Genomic DNA, 20,287 nt, shown 5'->3' with positions numbered 1-20,287 from the left:
CTTCATAATTTCTTTGATTATTGTTTTCTCTCTCTCTCTCTCTCTCTCTCTCTCTCTCTATCTCTATCTCTCTCTCTCTTGCTTTTGCTACTTTTGCCAGGCACAAAGTAGATTTAAATAAGTTTTATTGAATATAGAATTCACAATATCATCTCTAAGTTCACAGGGAGCAGAGAAGTCATCTATGTTTAGCACTGGCTAAAGATTGGTCCTCCCTAATTCGGACATATACTCTTCTCCTTTTAAAAGACTTCAATAGAAGACAGCAAAGAGAATGTTTGAATAGATATTTTTAAAATGGAACCACAAATTATCAATAGACATATAAGAAGACATTTCATTTGACTCATAGTCAGGGATGTGCAAACTAAAATTTTTGTCAATTAGATCTGCAGAAATTATGAAGAATTTGCCAAAATATGTATTCTCATATGTTATTGGTGTGACTCTAAATAATAATTTAAAGTTTGGAATGATGATCATTTTGGAGCAATAATCATTAAAATAAAGGATGTATCAGTCCATATGACTTAAAAATCACACAACCTAACAAGCAGAAATGAAGTTACTATTGTGAAAAGTATTTATTGAGGGATGCCTACTGCAGCATTGTTAGTAATAGCTAAGTAAATAAATAAGAGAAACCCCCTAAAATTTAATTCTTAGAAGAAAGACTGGAAAACTATAATACCCCCAAATTTTGTAGTTATAAAAACATAATGATTTGGATTTCTTATTAACATAAGAGAAAGAAAATCAAGGTTCAGAACATACATTTTTATATATGAAAATAAAGCATGATGATGGAACATATGAAAGTTCTTTTCTAATATTTTAAGTCAATTAAGAACAAAACAGATTTTAAAACTAACCAGCTAATCCCAAGAGTACAGCTCAACACAGCAGTGTCTCAGCTGGGTTTCTTATGTGTGGGAGGGAGTGAACCCTCTCTGCTGTTGAACTGTTCCCTAGTTGGCTCCTTAGAGAGTGGAGATCTCATGCCTTAGACTACAGGTTTCTGTGTCACCACCATTGGGGCAACAGATACTCAGAACAAGGAAGATGGAGAGGGAGCCTCAGTGACAGTTCACTTGTCTCTTCTTTTCCCTTCCCCTTAGTTCTCAGTTTTATGACAGAACATTTCATGCAAGCCAAAGATATATTCTGAACTATTTCATTGAAAGTTTATTTATGCTCAGATCTTCTTCTATCTCATTTATTAGAATATCAATCACAATTCTAAAATTTAAAAAAAAAATCCAAACTTATAAGGCATTAGTATCTGAAAACTTTTTGCTAGGACTATCTTATCTCTTATGGCAAACCAGAATAGATGTATAAAGTATATCGATTTATGTCTACTGAAATAAATTATTGAGTTTCTTATAAGGAAAATTTATTGAGACTATCTTCTTGTTACTATAATATCTAAATACTTGAGAAAAGTTTATTTTAATGTGCATTTTCTAAGCAATTTTTTTTATTCTGCTTTATCTACGGAACAAAATTTTTTTTTATGGTAGCCAGATATTTATCTGTAATATTTTGCTGTGAAGAATCAGGGCAAGAAGATACTGAGGTAAGGTGCATTGTAAAATATGCTTGAAGAGTAATTTTCAAAATAGACATAAGGCAATTAGATTACTTTAGCTAATACCATAGCTTTAAAGATCTGAATTGGATTAGCTCTTCTGCAGTATTCTGATGACTGTGACCTATGAACAACAGCAGTGCAGAATTGGGTCAAGTTTCCATGACAAGGCATCTTTTTCTGAAACTAACAGCTACAGCATTAAGAATTTTAAAAGCTCCTCTTCTGTGATCTCAATGAAGTCAAAGAAAGCTCTCTCTACTGCTTTTGGAAGAGAGTGTCTAATGAAACTGTTTCAAATTGCTGAATGGCCTGGCTAATCCCACCTGTCTCCAGTTGTAGATTCTGAATCCAAGATTTTTCTCACCATGCTAAGCTATCTATTTTACAGATAACAATACTTGTATTTGGAGTAAATTGGCAAGTCTGCAATAGTAAAACCATGGTTGAAGTGTTATCTCTTGGTGGTTACCCTTATTTCATGTAAAATCTATTATTCCTCTTAAGGATTTCCATATTTAGATATTTAAGGAGTAAAGAAAGAGTGTTTCTGTTTAGAAGGGATATCCAGTTACTTTTTGGGTGCCTTGTGTTTCCAGAAAAGAAAAATATGACATTATATGAGACATTCTTTTTCTGTGATATTGATAATATTCCCTTGTTGAAATTCTATAATATTTTATTGTTCTAAAATGTGTATTTCTTTTTTAGATGCACATTTTTAGCACAACTATATACACGTTCATTCCTTGTTTTTAGATAGTAATCTGTGTTCAATTCAAAACTCTAGAAACTGAGCGAATGTGACTAAAATAAACTAGTTGTAGTGCTAAATAACTTGCAGCACTTCATTCTTTTGGGGGACTTTTTGGTACTTACTTGGAGAGTTTTGCGTTCATATTGATTTGACTTATTTTCTTTTCTGGCATGCCATTTTTAAATACCTATAAGATTTTGATTGAGTCAGAGATGTGAACTGTTTTATTCTTTCCTGTATGATATACATATGTTGTTTTCAATATCATTTCTATTAAATAAGTAAAGGAGAGCCCATAGACTTGCTATTTTAGATACTACTAAACTGTATTTACAATTTTTTGATTGAAGTTAATGCCATTTTTATACAATATATGAAAGATGGCTTTGTTTGACAATCAGTTGTGTAAGTAAGATTTTGCCGACATTTAAAAAGAATAAATATTTGAACAATTAAACCATTAGTATGAAAGGGAATGCTGTAATTACTTTGAATACACAGTATTCCTAGAGACCCATTAAAGTTGGCCCAAACTGTAATTATGAACATGTTATTAACACTTGATTGAATTACTAAATGTACTTGAAAGCAAATGAAGTTAATTCACTAAAGTATTCTGAAATTCACTATTTTTAGTATCTTAGGATAAGTGAAATCGTTATCCTATTAAGTTAGATTAATACATTTCTATACATAAATGCTACTTACGTTTGAAATACTTGTGCTTAAAAAGTAGATGGAAATTTTTAATTTAAAAGCCAATTATGCAGATAATATTCTTTTTTCTCTCTCAGGGATATATCATCATTAAAAACCATTAATGTAACTGGAACGTCATTAGAGTTTTCAGATCTGGACTATAATGTTGAATATAGTGCCTATGTAACAGCTAGCACTAGATTTGGTGATGGAAAAACAAGAAGCAATATCATTAACTTTCGAACACCAGAGGGAGGTGAGTTCTTATGAATAGAAGCCAACTTAAAGAATATTGTGCTTAGAAAAGCATTCAGTATCAAAATATTTGAGTGATAAATGCATATTATTGTCACCATCATCATCTTTTCCTACTTTTCTTCTTCCTCTTTCTTCTTTTACTCTCCCTCTCTCTCTTTTTCTTTTGTGGACCCTAGGATGGAATCCAGGGCCTTGCTTTCTAGAAAAACACTGTACCACTGAGGCCCATCTTCAGTTCTAATATCCATTTTCAAAATTGCATCTACTTCCTAATTGTGTGATGTTGGAAAGCTAGTTAATCAATCTTTGCCTTAATTTCCCATCTATAATGTAGAAGCAATATCATATCTACTCATATGGTCCTTATGAGGATTAAATAAATTTATGTTTGTGAGTGCACTCAACACAACACTTACATGACACATAATAAACATTTGTTTATTATTTGTGATTGTTAAATGGAAGAAAATAAAATGCATGAAGTCAGCTCTCTACCTCTGACCTTTATTATTCAATTTCACAATTCTAAACTAGATAGGTATTTTATTTTATGTTTTTTCTATTGGAAACTTGTTATTATGTTGCTTTAAAATCTAGAGTAGTCAGCAAGATTTAGAGCCAGGGAACTTTTTTTTTTTTTTGGCGGGGGGCAGATTCTGGGGATTGAACTGAAGGCACTCAACCACTGAGTACCATCCCCAGCCCTATTTTGTATTTTTTATTTAGAGACAGAGTATCCTCACTGAGCTGCTTAATGCCTCGCTTTTTGCTAAGGCTGGCTTTGAATTTGTGATCCTCCTGTCTCAGCCTCCTGAGCTGCTGACATTATAGGCATTACATGGCTCCTGGCCCCCAGGGTAGTATAGTATGAAATCCATCTGTCCTCCACTTGAATATTGGTATGGTAGACTGTCCCAATGAGTCTTAATGTGGTAGGATGAGTCAGGGAGTCTTATGGATTTCACTTCTGACATCTAAATAGGTAATATATTAAGTTGTTTTAAAAAAATAATTCTCATTTCTTTAGCTTAAAAGTGTAGGAAAATTCAGGTATTTCAGACACTACTGGAGGCCACAAGTACAGGGTTTTTGTGGTTGTTGTTGTTCAATTATTTGTTTTACAGCACCCAGTGATCCTCCCAGAGATGTTCATTATGTAAATCTCAGTTCTTCATCAATAATTCTCTTTTGGACACCTCCTTCAAAGCCTAATGGGATTATACAATATTATTCTGTTTATTATAGAAATACTTCAGGTACTTTTATTCAGGTAAGAACTGAATTTTCTCTTATTACATTCTTTAGTTATGTAGTTAATGAAGACTTGCCGTGGTAAAGAAATTTACTTATTTTACATACATAATTGTGCACAGACATATTTTATAAAACTCCCACCAATGGAAAAATGTGGTGGAGAATGTATTAGATGCATTTCAACACCCCTCCATGTCTATATCAGTTTTAAGTGTATTTAAATAACAATGAAGATGCCACCTATTTAAAATTCTATATGTATAGATGGCCCTCAATTATACTTCCTCCAAGAACTATTCTTAGTGTTAATGGTTTTTATTTATTCTATTATTTCTATAGCTAAAAACACATTTTCACTTTGTTTGTTTACAATATGAATAGTTTTAGGGTTTGTATATGTTTGTGTTTTTCTTCATTTAAAAATTTTTTGATTATGGTCAAGATGTTATAGTTATTATAATATTATTATTGCTTAAAATCAGATATGATGAAGATCCTAGGAATGTGATTATTTTAAATTTGTGGTGTTAAGGTTCTAGGCTTGCACTGTTTGTAGTGGGCACTTTATGGGATGTATATGATGATAGTCATGGTAGCCCACATTCATTTAATTTAGAAAAATATTTTCAATTTTTTTTTTCACAGAATTAGAGTATTTATCCAGATTAATTTTTCACAGAACTCTGTAAAGGACAAAATTGGAGTTGTTGTGATTGAATCAAAGGTGGGAAGAGTTAGAAGATAATTTTGAAAATAGAAGAAATACTGCCATTTATAGAATATTTACTTTACTAAGAAATTATTGACTGCGTGTTGATTGTGATTGTGGCAAGTCTTTGTTATCTTTTTAAGCAACAGGAGAGTAGAGATAGAACTTTGTAATTCTGAGTTGTCTAATCCTGTTTGTGCCTGACAATCCAAGATTAGTCCTAGAGTCAGTGCTTGTGAGTGACAACCTCTGGGATTAGGCAAGGCTTGCTTTAGTGCCACTGTGATGCATTTCAGGCTGATGAATAGGTAAGGGCAGAACTTTGCAAGCCATCTCAGGACTAGTCCAGAAGAGAGAAAAAATGAGTCCAGAGGCTGGTTCAGTGTTTGCAATCTGCCCTCTAAACTGGGGTTGTACGAGTACAACTACTTAAAACTTCATGCCAAAATGAAAACTACTTTTGAAAGACATGTAGATATAGAAATAGATTTAATTGTACAAATTTTAAAAACAAATTCCTTAAGAGCAGAAAGAAAAGGAAGGGTCCAGTTTTATTCTCTGTTTTACATCAAGTAGTTTTTATCATTCCTTTTTGTTCTGCTCTGTTCATGAAAGAAAAAATGGAGATTAGTGAGGCAGTTTTTCACCACAGTATTGTATACAATTTTAACAATATTCATTATATCATAAAAGGTATTCAAATTGCAATTTTTCTTCTTTCATACGTTTAACAAGCATTGCAAAATGGTTTCTGTAGTTCTACATCTTAGCCATGTTTGTCTCTTAAAATTTGCTTATAGTTTAAACATGATTGTATTTGATTCTCTTTGTCCACATCTAAATAATCAAGTATAAACATCTAACTATGGGTTTCAACATCCTTTTCTAAACCTATATATTCAAACTTGGTATATAATATGATCCCATTTGCAATTCATTTGTCTTAGAACATGTTATCTTTTAAGTAATCTTAAGAATGCTTTTAAGTGTGACAGCTGCAAAAGGGCACAGGCTAATGATGTTAAAGCGCTTGAGAAGTATAGTCTCATATTGCTTCAAGTTCATTCCTGCTTTAAAGTATTCCTAAGGTTATTGTTAAAAATAGCATCAACATCTTTGCTACCTGATTTTCTATTTGGGGTTTGTAGAAGAACTCCTCATAGCAAGAATTGTATAGCTGAATAGGTTTATAGCTTTTTCCTTGTTCTTTCTTCTCTTCTTTCCCCTCCCCACAGAATTTGTAGAATACCTCATGCTGAGTAAGTCATATTAACTCCTATTGCAGGTATCTGCTACTTTTCTTAGTTCCCTTACATTATAGCAATACTTTGAAGAAAAGAACATGTGACATTATCTTTCCTTTCCCTCATGTTTCCTGGAACAAAGTGACGCATACATAGCTTTAATGCTCAATAAACATTTTAATAGAAAGAATATAAAATTATTATAATTGACAAACATTTTCAGTACTTAGTTATAATTTTGGAACACTTGAGTTTGGAGTGATCTTTCCTTCTTATTATCTTGGGGAACTTAATCTCTCTACCACTACTTGGCAGTCCATCTTGTTCTTTCTTTATTTGTCACGCACTGTTTTGTATAGATTATTAACTCTCGTCCATTTTAATTACTACCAATTTATGTCATGTCTTTTCAGTGTGCCTGGCAAAATTCCTTATATAAAAAGCACTAAGTGAATTTTGGTTGATTAATTAATCAAATTTGAAAGCTTTTACTAAATACTTTCTGACTGTATTTACATAAACCAAGGAATAATCCTTAATTAAGGTAATTAGGACCAAAATACATTTTGGGGACAAAAGTAAATAGATGAATTAAATAATAATCTGGATAATTGATCTCATTTAATAAATTTATTATATGTCTATGCATGCTGAGTCACACCACCCAACAGGACTTCTGGTTGATTCAAAATTATTTATTACTCAAGTCATCAATGTTATAGGTAATTAGAATAACAAATAGCAAACAAAAATAAAAAGTTTTAAAACAAGAAGTTTTAAGTAATTAATATTTTAAGTGATACTTTATATTAGCCAGTTATTTCATATATAAAATAAATATATTGGAAGGCATTAAAGTTTATACATCTTATTTTGTGTGTTGTTATATGACTTTAATATGGCTGTTCCAAAATAACTAACCAAAAAATTGAAGTAAATCTTTATTTCATTCCCTCTTTTCTTCCCTCAAACTAGGAAAAGAACCACAAAATTTTATTGAATGTAATTTCTGGATAAAATTCAGAACCATCTTGTCTATACATTTAGTCAAATTGATTATAAATTGTTAGTTATTTTAACAAAACTAATTGCCATTATTGTTTTTTCTGTGTGCCAAATATGGTATTAATTGCTTTATGTGCCTCATTGTAATCTAATCCTCAAAGCTCTCTGTAAGTGGAGATGATTATTTGCTTTTTACAGTTGTGGGAAGAGAAGTAGATAATCTATTGAGGGCTTCCCTGCAAGAACTTGAATGTAAGGTCTATAAGACTCAAAGCTTTCCATGTGGGTTGGGATGATTCAGATTACTTAGTATAAATACATTATTATAAAATTATTCATACTCATTTGTGATGTGCTTTTAAAAATCTATTTTCCTTTACTTTAGAATTCATTTTGTTTGATTATGTGATTTATTTTTAATTTTTCACCAGAAGGAAAACAATTGCAAGAATTCCTTAAATATTAAAAAAAATCTTTGGGATAAATATAACTATTAGGAATAAGAACTTAAATATGTCATTCTGTACATTAGAGAGTACATTTGATTTCCCTTTGCTCTCCAAAAGTATAGAACAAAGAGGGCTCACTAAAGATGAATAATAATAAATATTTGAGTTTATAGAAAGAGGTAAACACTTTCATAATTCCTCTATAATTAATGAGAGGAAAAAATTTAAAAATTTATATTTCCAAACTTGTTTAAAAACAGTGAATACTTTGAAAAGTACTTAAGTGTTTCACAAGGAAAACCACTGATCAGCACAGTTACAGCGTTTTCACTTTCATTACCAATATAAGCTTTAAAGTTTATTTGGTATATTTATTTTTTAAAGAAAAATTTCCCAAAGGACTTAAAAACAGCATACTACATACTATATCAATGTTTATAGCAGCACAATTCATAATAGTTAAACTGTGGAACCAACTTAGATGCCCTTCAATAAATGAATGGATTAAAAAAATGTTGCATATATGCACAATGGAATATTACTCAGCAATAAAAGAGAATAAAATCATGGCATTTGCAGGTACATGGATGGGGTTAGAGAAGATAATGCTAAGTGAAGTTAGCCAGTCTCAAAAAACCAAATGCCAAATGTTTTCTTTGATATAAGGAGGCTGATTCATAGTGAGATGGAGAGAGGGAGCATGGGAGGAATATATAAACTCTAGATAGGTCAGAGGGGTTGGAGGGGAAGGCAGGGGGCATGGGGTTATTAATCATGGTGGAATATGATGATCATTATTATCCAAAGTACATGTATGAAGACACGAATTGGTGTGAATATACTGTGCATACAACCAAAGATATGAAAAATTGTGCTGTATATGTATAATAAGAATTGTAATGCACTCCGCTGTCATATATAAATAAATAAAAATCAAAAAACCAAATCAAAAAAAGAAGAAAAATTTCTACCATCTATTCCTCTTTTTTAATTAAATAATTTATTTTAATTAGGTATATATGACAGCAGAATGAATTTTGAGTCATTGTACACAATTGCAGCACAACTTTTCATTTCTCTGGTTGTATACGATGTAGCGTTGCAACATATGTGCAGTCATACATGTATCTAGAGGAATGATGTCCATATCATTCCACCATCTTTTTTATCTCCATACCTCCTTCCCACCTCTCCCTCCCCTTTGCCCCATCAAAGCTCATCAATTTTTCCCATGTCCCCCATTATGGATCAGCATCCACTTATAAGAGAGAACCTTTGTTTTGTATTTTTGTGATTGGCATCTATTCCTCTTTTAAAGCAAACATATTTCCAGCTTAATTATTGCAATGAAAATAATCTATATTGATTTTCCTAAAACTTAATATATTAAAGTAAGAGAGAATCAATTAATGGATAATAATTATTTTAAAACATTCAAGTACATCAAAAACATATTCTGAACCTTTAAAACAATATATTTATTTTTCAGAATTTTACACTCTATGAAGTAACCAATGAGTTTGACAATATGACCGTTTCTGCAATAATAGATAAACTGGCAATATTCAGCTACTATACATTTTGGTTAACAGCAAGTACTTCAGTTGGAAATGGGAATAAAAGCAGTGACATAATTCAAGTATACACAGATCAAGACAGTACGTAACTAAAAAACATTTATTAATATCAATTAAGTTACTTTAAAACTTTGTGATTATTTCACGAATTGGTAATAAAATCTTTTTAGGCATATTTATTCATTATAAGAATTTGAAAATTCATTTAATATAAGAAAACTACTATAAAAATAATAGCCCCTTCATTTCATGAAAACTGCTACCATCCATTCATTAGTTTTTGCTTTTATTGCTTCAAAATGTGTCACAGCCTGCCGTTATAGAAATGAAAAATGCTTCTGTACCCATGGATGAATTTTCTAATCGTTAATATATTTGTCCATCTGCTTTAGGAATGACTTTTTTTAATCTCCAGCAACTTGCTTCCTTTCCAGACTTTGAATCCACATAGGACTTTATGCAGCACTTTTCTTTTATTGTTTTTGTGACTAATACACTCCGAATAGCCTTTATTTTTTAACAAAATAGAAATTTCTTATTTGCAGTTTCTGCAGAATCCTGTTTGTACTGAGTATTCAGAAAACTAAAATGATTGAAGCTCTTAATTTTTTTTTTAGGTTTCAGTTGTGACAATATAATAAGTGGATCATTTCCTATTTCCCTTGTGGTTGTTTCTGTTGGCTATTTGTTTATTTTTAAAGATTAATCTCCTATTGATAAATGGTATTCACCTATGTTTCTGATGACAGTAAAATTCCATATGTATTATTTGGAAGTCATAAGTTGACAGACACTATAAGCATGAGAAATGAATGCTTACCTTGTTGGAAAAAATCTTTTTTGAATAGTTGACAAGTTGATCAACAAAATACAATAAATATGTGGAAATGTAAATTTAAGAAGTCTTTAGTATAATATGTGGTCAATATCATTTCAAGCATTCTTTAAATGCAGATCTCTCCCAAGATTTTTGGAATGTATAATATTTTAACAAGTATAATTATAGCACCATAAATAATAAGCATTTACTGTACAATGCTCCAAGTGGGATTTCAAATTTACATTAATAAAGTTGAGTCTCAGAATATAGCTGATATCTGAGAACTAGAACTTTTATAAGTTGAAATCAGAAAACCTTAGTATAACCTTGAGCAAGTCACTTATTACTGAGTATGTTTCCTCATATGTTCAATAGGATAATCTTTAGAAGAAAAAAGCTAAGTATTATTTAGACAATACAGATTACCAAAATATTTAAATACTCGAAAATAAATGCACACACATTACTCTTTCTCTCTCTCTCACACACACAGTCCATGTTGCAGGAAAGAAAAGTCAAGAAAATATTATATAAAAATAATTCACTCATATATTAATTATGGCAGTGTTTATTTTGAATAATTCTCAAATGATTATTAAAGGGTATTTTATATAGGCAATGTTTGACCACATCTGCATTTAAATAATAATGTAAGAACTGTCATGTAATAGATGCCATTTTAATGATTGTACTCAGTTTGTGCATAGGGTAACTGATGATTTTATATTTTGCTCATTACCTATCATAGTACCTGAAGGGCTTGTTGGAAACCTGACTTACCAGTCTATCTCATCAACTGCGATAAATGTAAGCTGGGTCCCACCGTCTCACCCAAATGGTCTAGTCTTCTACTATGTTTCACTGAATATACAGCAGACTCCTCGCCATGGGAAACCACCTCTAGTTACATATGACAGCAGCATATATTTTGATAATCTGGAAAAATACACTGATTATATATTAGAAATCACTCCATCAACAGAAAAGGGATTCTCTGATATCTATACTGCCCAGCTACTCATCAAAACTGAAGAAGATGGTAGGCTAGACCTTTTATTGCCTATTAATCAGACTATTGTTCTCTTCATTTATATTGATTTTTATAAGAAGCATTATTCTTACAACTATGTAGATTCTGTTTGTTCTCAAGTAATGAGCCTTTCAATAAACATGTTCTAAGCTTCTTAAAATTAAAATTTGCTAATAAAATTAAGTCCAGTTATAATTGAAGTTTTTTTTAAATGCTAATTTGCTTTTGTTTCATTTATTATTCTCTTTTTCTTTTATAGTCCCAGAAACTTCACCAATAATCAACACTTTTAAAAACCTTTCCTCTACCTCAGTTCTCCTATCATGGGATCCCCCAGTAAAGCCAAATGGTGCAATAATAAGTTATGACTTAATTTTACAAGGACCAAATGAAAATTATTTTTTTATTACTTCTGATAACTATATAATATTGGAAGAGCTTTCACCATTTACGTTATATAGTTTTTTTGCTGCTGCAAGAACTGTTAAAGGACTCGGTCCCCCCAGTATTCTTTTCTTTTACACAGATGAGTCAGGTAAGCCGGAATCCACATTCCTTCAAATGATTTCATTGTTCCAGTACTTTCTCTTGATCTAAGGAACAGAGTGGAAAATGAAAGAATATCTGATTGTTGATTTGTAGCAGGCTTACAATTTTTAATCTACTTTGCCAAATTTTGTTTCCTAATACAATTTTCAGAATTATGTGTTCTGTTTAAAGCTACTTTGGAGCTATTATGTTCCAAGAACAAAAATATAATTACTTATGGTATTTGTTTCTGAAATTAAAAATATGATCATTTTCTAAATCCTTCTTAATTTAGTGTCTTCAAGAAGCTACAGTCATGGGGCTGGGGATGTGGCTCAAGTGGTATCGAGCTCGCCTGGCATGCGTGGGGCCCGGGTTCGATCCTCAGCACCACATACAAACAAAGATGTTGTGTCTGCCAAATGCTAAAAAATAAATATTAAAAAAAAAGAAGCTACAGTCACAATGCAATTTCAATGCTACAAGTGTTATGAATAAAAGTTTTGTGATGTATTTTCCTACAGTGCCTTTAGCACCTCCTCAAAATTTGACTTTAATCAACTACACTTCAGACTTTGTATGGCTGAAATGGAGCCCCAGTCCTCTTCCAGGCGGTATTGTTAAAATATACAGTCTTAAAATTCATGAACATGAAAGTGATACTATATCTTATAAGGTAGGTTGATTCTAATAGTATATGTTTATTTCAAAAATTCTGAGATTGAATTTTGGACATGTAGGTGGAAAATTGGCTGTTTTTAAATTAAACAATGGCAACCTTTCAAATTTTTTTTTGTTTCCTAAAACTTAAAAATGTTTGTGAAAAAGCATTTATTTAAGCTGTGTACTTCCCAGAGCAATATATTTAAATTTGTAGCTTTTAGATATCTACAGTTTAAGAACTAATTGTACCATTTTGTTAATGCTAATGCTGGAAAGTATATAGTAATCTTTTTCTGGCTTATTTAAAATCTATTGTGAAATGCAATATATATATATATATATATATATATATATATATATATATATTATGAAAAGAAATACCAAATGAATTTTTTAACTTTTCTAAAGGCATTTACACCTTTGATAATCTTTCCTGATAGCATATGATACTACACTTAATGATCTAAGATAAATTCTTATTCTTTTACTTTCATTGCAAATTCATCTATAACTCTAAATATCCCTTCCTTTTTCTATGTTTTAGGATCCAGGATCAGTAAAAATTCCCCAAAGAACCTATTTAACAAAGAGTCTGAAGTACATGTGCATGATTGCTAGGATTTAATTGCCAAAATATGTCATAATTAATTAGCATTTAAGAAAGTTTTCTTATTTTTCTTCAAAGGTGAATGAAGTCCTGGAATATTCTTACTTGATTACAACAATAGCAGTGCAGAAAGTATACAGCAAACATTTTGTCCAATATTATATGTATTATAATTTGTTACTATGGTAAATCATTTTTATAGCATGTGCTGTTTATAAAGTGAATAGTGAAAATCAAAAGCCGTGATTAAAGTCTGTCATCAATAACAATGACTTTCTTTCTGGAGAACAAGATACTATTTTAAAGTCCGATAGGCTAGGGAGAATTTAAATTACATGACTCTGTAGGTATAGAATCTGTTTCCCAGAAGTGTGAAATTGTATTAATTATATGAAGCCTATTACTTTCTATTACCTATTCTCTGGTTCAATCTCAACATTTTCCTATTTTTAAAATTTCCTTTGTCTTAACAGGTTATGGGGAAATATCAAAAGGGAAAAATAATAATTTTCTCTGTGTATTCACATGCCTAGAATAATTGTGTATGTGCACTGAAGTGTGGCTGCATGTGTATGATCGTATCTCCTTAGAATGGCAGTCTCCAAAGGAGATACCCTTAACAGAGTGGCAAAGCAAGGGCTTTGATCTCATGTTACCTGGTTCAGACCTTGCCTTTGAGACTCACTGGGGTTCATTAGGGAAACGGCCTAACCTCCTAAAACTCAGTTTCTTTAAGTTGTAAGTGCAGCTAACTTAAAATTCATGCCCAAAGAAAACTACTTTATAGAAGACATTTTCCCTTACATTGGTTTTCATAATATTAATTTCTTTAAAATTCCTTTAAATGTGCGTTAATACTCTAATGCCATTCTTTCCTTTTTTAACATTCAGTTTACTACATCTGCTTTTCTTCCTCTACCTAGCTTCCACTCCATTGTGTTTCTTTCTTTTTTTATCTACCCTGTATCCTGACAGTATCAGTTTCTATAATTTATTTTCTTCTTTTAAATTATCTGTGGGTTTGTAGAGGAATAATAATTTTCAGAATCATTCCCAATGGTACTGCTATCTCAGTGGTCCTCAATAAGATCAATAGGTAACTTAGGTTACTCAGAGATAGTAAGTGACTACCCAAAAGTTACTCTCATACCCTTGCTTTGTTATCTGTTGGGTTCAGTTTTTTTTTTTTTTCTGGGTACACACCCTTTTAATTAAAATTGGAATTCACTTGTTGTATGTTTAATTTCTTCTCAGTCAGCAATTGTTTGTAGATTGTTTTGGTAATATAAAGATTCCTTGATGGCAGGGACCATGTCTTACATGTATTTAAAATCTCCACGTCATCTATCAATATGATTTGCAAGTAGTAAGTATGAAAAACAAGAGGAAATAAGGTGATGCAGTAAGTCCCCAATGTATGCCACTAGAGATTATTTAAAAATGTGATTATAATTGTAAATGCATCAAAACCTAATATTCTTGTTGAATTTCTGCTAATGAAAGGTTTAATAAACAATCAACATGTTTTATATGTTGACAGATATAATTTAATATTCTTAAACTTTTACTACCTAAGAGATTGTCTTATCTCTGTAATAATAATTGTTTCATTTTAATGGTTCTCTTTGGTTAGGATCATTATGTTTGAATGAAAATTTGACAGTGAGTGGTAAATTTTTCTATGATAATTCATATTCTTCTTTGGTCAACTATGATAACTGTTTTGTTCTTTTCCTCATTTTTCTAAAACAATTATGTCAAATTAGAAATTTCAGAGGTGTCTGGGACAATTCCTAGTTTAAGCTCATGGAAACAGGGATTTTATTTATTCACTGCTTTATCCCCAGTACCTTACAAACAGTAGTTGATTATTGAATTAGATTATATAGGCATGTTAGTGTGTATTAAAAAGGAATTTAGATAAATTCAGGAAAAATCAAGTGTTGCTGATCGAGCACAAATTGAATTTAAAAATTGAAAGTCTGATTTTAGCAAATTTAAGGGAAATAATGAGTATATAATTCCATGTAAAAATCAGAGAAACAAGATGGAAATAAAATATTTTAGTTTTTAAAAAATGGCAATTGTGGGGTTTTTCAAGACAAAGAGAGTACTGCCTGATTTATCTTTGTGGCCTAAGCTGAGCACACCCTGTGTTCCAAAAAAAAAAAAGTTGATATTTGTTATATTTTAATTAAAATATTCATTAACTCATAGGTTAAATATAGAAGATTTCTGTATTATATTAAAATATTTCTTCTAGTTACAAACAAATTTTTGTTGGCGCATTATGACTAAGAATCTTTTTTTTCCCCCATTTTTTCAGAATATTTCAGGTTTTCAAACTGAAGCGAAACTTGGTGGACTGGAACCAGTTAGCACTTATTCTGTCAGTGTATCTGCATTTACGAAAGTTGGAAATGGCAATCAATTTAGTAATGTCGTAAACTTCACAACCCAAGAATCAGGTTAGACACAAGCTGAAATATTTTCTTTTATAATTAACATGTTTTTTCTCCTCTCTCAGTTTATGTAATAGTTTCATTATTCAATATTTCACTCACAGGAAAATTGAATTTCAGTGCTTTAAGGATAGACTGAGTTTTGTTGGTGAAATCATGTGTGTGTGTGTGTGTGTGTGTGTATCTCATCTAGGTTAACTATATATATAAACATAGTTTTCCCTTTGGAGCTGAGAAATTTGAAATAAGACTAGTTTTGTAACAAAGTAAGATTCTGGACATCTGTGAAAATTACTTAATTCTTAGGATTATCTGAAATAGTTGGGAAGATGGGGAGAAATTTACTAGCAGTCACTTTTAAGTTTTTATGTTCTAAGTTTTTATGATGATTTTGATTTTTATGAAACATCTCTATGATTTTCTTTAATGATTGAGTGTGACATTTGAGAAGAAGGAGTCACTACATAAGCCCTTTATTTTCCCACAGTATCATTGTAACATTTCAGGGAGTATGAAATACCTCTCTGGCCTAATTCACCAGCAATTTACCTACTGCAGGTCTGGTGCCGGTGTGTGCTGCATTTTGCCTTTGTGTGGGGACTCAACAGTTTTTATTTTTGACTTACTTAATGGTGGCTTAAAAGTGTACTTTTATTTCTACCAGCTGGGCCTTATATTTAAAGACATTTCTTCCTCACCCTTTTATCTTGTGTCAATGATAATTGAATGAGTGCAAATTCTTGTTCCAGTCATTTCTTTTTAGCATCTCAGGATGCACTTTTTCTTTTTAGTGAATCTCTAAATTGAAACCAGAGACCTCTCACTGATGAATTAATAATTTTTGCATTAACTTATGAACACCTGAGTCTTTTTTTTAAAAAAAATATCATTCCTATAAGACTAATCAAATAAATAGTATTCATAGTGGAAGCTCTGAATCAGTGTCTAGATTTGAATCTGACCTCTGAGCTTTTCTATGATTTTTCATGTGAACTGAGGCCTTAATCATCCTAGAAATGATCTTTTCTTCATTCAAACATTCCTAACTTTATTCTTCTTTACTGATGTCGTTATCTTACAGAGGAAGAAAGGTTTATAAGAGATAAATTTAGGCCATCAGGAAGAATTATAGGCAAGTCACAGATTACTTGAATATTCTTGAAATCACTATTTGAAAATTACCTAATGACAAGAAGTTATATTATTTTGCTACTTATAGTTTGCAATCTGTACGTTAACTATATACTAATTTTCCTGCTACCATTCTCTTTTTACTCTAATGATAAAAGTTATACTATTAATACTGTTAGGGTACACTGTTGGACATTTCCATGAGGAGTAACCGGTCTCCAATATGCAGTCACTTTAGAAGACTTGAGTATTATTTCTCATCTAGGTCAACTAGATAGGTCAACTAGATATAGTGGACTATTGAGAAATTGAGTTCAAGAAAATTCAGAGAGGTTTTAAGGGGGGGGAAACCCACAACAACATGGGACTGCTTAAATTTCTCCATCGATGATTTCTAAAAAGCTTAAGAATTAGGTTCTCAAGATTCTTCCAAAGAAGAATCCCAGTATAAAACCAAGTCCCATAATGATTATGGGTTTTCCAGTACTGTAAAACCTGAATGTGTCCCATTATGGAGGAACCTATATCTATATTTTGCATAATAAGATACTGTAAGATTATACCTTTCTGATTAAGAAAACAGGCATCAAAACTACTACCTGGGCTTCAGTTGCTTCTGAGAATCTGAGAATGTAATTGCTTCTTGGACCTTGGCAAATATTCAGTGACTGGTTCAGTATTTTAAGCATTAACAAGATAGCTTAGAAAGTCTGCCAATAGCATTTGATTCAGCCTATCTAAAGAGCTTTTTGAGCATTGAAAAGATGATCCTTCAAATTTTTATTCTTTTTGCACTCCTAAACATGATTTCATCTAACCATCATATAATTAAATTATTTACTCTGTTTTATGCTAGGTATTAATTTTAACTTTGGACATATGTTTATCTCTTAAGTTCCAGATGTTGTACAGAATCTGCAGTGTATGGCAAGCAACTGGCAGTCAGTTTTAGTGACATGGGATCCTCCCAAGAAAGCAAATGGAATAATTACGCATTATATAATAATGGCGGAAAGGAATTCTGCAAAAGCTTCTCCCCAAAATCACACATACACTTTTGTAAAGCTTCTTGCAAACACCTCATACGTCTTCAAAATAAGAGCTGCGACATCGGCTGGGGAAGGCAGTGAGAGCACCTGTAGTGTGAGCACACCACCTGAAACAGGTATCTCATGGGAGTTGTCGAGCACTGGTGGACGGGGTTGTGCACTAGTCAGTGCTGTTTACTGCCGCAGCACTTTTATCTACCCACATGGAACAAATATTAAAAATGCAGCAGGTGCGGCCCTAGCCCTTGTGCTACCTGAGTCCAGCTGTGTAGCACAGTGAACCTGTCCACAGCACTGGGAGACTGAATGGAGGGGAAAAAAAGAAAATCTGTCTTATTATGTTTCTGTAAATGTAAATTATTATAATTTAAAAGAAGGAATGAACTTGCAGACTTCTCAGTTGGGATATTTTTAAAAAATTATTTTTGTAGAAAAAAAAGAAGGTGAAGAATTAAAGTACAGTGTCAGGTCAGAGCTAATATGGTTGACAATAAAGTTGATCCTAGAACTCATGTGTACTATACTCACTGGCATACATAAACTATATCTTAATTCAGTGGGAAGATCTATGACCAATGGATATTCACTATAATTTGGCCTGGTTGGAATTTTAAATAAAGTTTTAAATGACAATTTTCTCCTACCTACCACCAGCTTGCTTATCCACTGGTAGAAACAACTGCAGATACTTAAGGTAACAAACTAATCCATTTCTGAGAATATTCCTCTAATTGTGAAAAGAAGATGCTCTATTATAAAAGCAAATCACTAATTGCAATTATGTTTATTCTACTGTGCCATACTTGTAAGTATATTTAGTAAAAAAGCAAGTTATCTCATTAAAAGACATATGAAATTTTGTATTGAGAAGATTCTACAACCTTAAGCATATTCTACCTTCCTATGTGATCACTACAGCTCAAAATTCATGCTTTGAGAAATTATATTAAATGTTTTATACATAATGTTATAGCTATTGTGTTTCATAAACATTAATTCAAGCAATTATGGTTTCAAAAATCATATGACTACTATTTAATAATTCCAGTTGAGACCCATTATCTTAAGCCTGAGATTTACAACATTTTGAACATTTGAAAGCTTTTTTAAGAACATATATTGAAATAAATAATTTACATCACTAAAAAAATATTTATGTAGAATAATTTTAGATGCTTCCCTGGCTGCAGGATCAGACTTGCTTTTATCTATTTTATTTTGCCTTTATTCATCTACTTGCATACAGAATGGGTCATAAGCTCTAGTTTAGAAGAAACTCATTCTCCTTTATGGTGCTCCTTCCTATCATAATCTCCCTCTTCCTTCTACTTTCTACCATTTCTTGCTTGCTCACCTAAATTAAAACCTGATTCTTTCCTGCTAATACCTCTTCCCTGGAAGGTCAGCCCTATTAGGAATTGTGGGAATTGGCACATACAGTGCAGTCCCTTTCTATTGTAAACCTCAGTCCCTTTATGTTAGAAACCTCTTTCAACCTGTCCCCTCTTGTGAAATCTGTGTCCCCAATTTTGCTCATGTTTCTTCCCTTGAAACTGTAAATCCAGAGTTATAGGACACGGCCTGTCTCCTCTCTGGCTTCAATATCTAGGTGTGCATCCTTTCCTTCTCATCTTTCCAGTGAAATTGTCCTTCCACTTTCATGTTCTCCCTTTCCAGGCAGGAATGTCTACATGTCAATGACACCATCTCCTGCTTCTTAGGTCTCAAACCATGTCCTTGTGAGTTGTCTTCCAGGAGGGTTGCTAATGGAGAAGATCCCACTGATTGTTTTCCTCAATCTGATCGCTGCTGGATGTTGTTAGGAAAAAACAGAAATTATTCTACCTTGTTCAGCAATGAATTAATCTTTATAACTGTCCCAGCTGTTCCACCATCTTCAGTGTGTCTCTTGGTGAAATTCTGCCCATTTTCCTTAAAAATGTTTTGCTCTCATTCTAAACCTAGTCTACGCATTCTCTCATTTATATCTGATATTATTATTTCTTTTACTAATAACCTTAATGGTGTCCTTCACATCAAAATTCACCCTTATCTTTATTATGCCCTCTAGATATGTTCTCTCAGGATGTCCTCACCTGCCTCTTTTCAGTGATCTAACTGTTCATTTTTACTTCAATGTCATGTCTCCAACATTACTACATCCATTTATTCTATTCTCTCTTACATTTTATCCTCTATTTCTGTCTCTTTCTCATGCACACAAATTGTTGGAAAAATTTAGCTGGGAACTGGGTTAGCATTTAAAAAGGATTTAAAAAGGAATATATGTTACATGGATTTAAAAAGGAATATATGTTACATGAAATGTCATTTTCCTCATTTTTCTGTGTTTATTCTTGATACTAAGTTGGATCCCAAGCCTCATTGTTTATGTGATTCTTTCCCTTATTTATTCTACATATTGTTAGATCTTACCAGTTCAATTCCTATTAT

General features: G+C 31.8%; 1 protein-coding gene across 1 annotated transcript in view; it reads left to right on the top strand.

Moving 5' to 3' along the window:
* The window catches only part of Ptprq (protein tyrosine phosphatase receptor type Q), a 206,246-nt gene that overhangs the window by 62,789 nt on the left and 123,170 nt on the right, over positions 1 to 20,287 (top strand). The window contains exons 18-25 of the mRNA XM_048808230.1: positions 3,143 to 3,303; positions 4,430 to 4,575; positions 9,456 to 9,624; positions 11,112 to 11,402; positions 11,653 to 11,928; positions 12,446 to 12,597; positions 15,518 to 15,659; positions 17,680 to 17,949. Of these exons, the coding sequence (XP_048664187.1) occupies positions 3,143 to 3,303; positions 4,430 to 4,575; positions 9,456 to 9,624; positions 11,112 to 11,402; positions 11,653 to 11,928; positions 12,446 to 12,597; positions 15,518 to 15,659; positions 17,680 to 17,949 (1,607 nt within the window). The remainder of the gene's footprint in view (positions 1 to 3,142; positions 3,304 to 4,429; positions 4,576 to 9,455; positions 9,625 to 11,111; positions 11,403 to 11,652; positions 11,929 to 12,445; positions 12,598 to 15,517; positions 15,660 to 17,679; positions 17,950 to 20,287) is intronic.

Source organism: Marmota marmota, unplaced genomic scaffold (genome assembly GCF_001458135.2).
Source record: "Marmota marmota marmota unplaced genomic scaffold, marMar, whole genome shotgun sequence".
Lineage (NCBI taxonomy): Eukaryota > Metazoa > Chordata > Mammalia > Rodentia > Sciuridae > Marmota > Marmota marmota.
The sequence above is the reverse complement of the archived record's forward strand: the minus strand, read 5'-3'. Positions and strand labels throughout refer to the sequence as shown.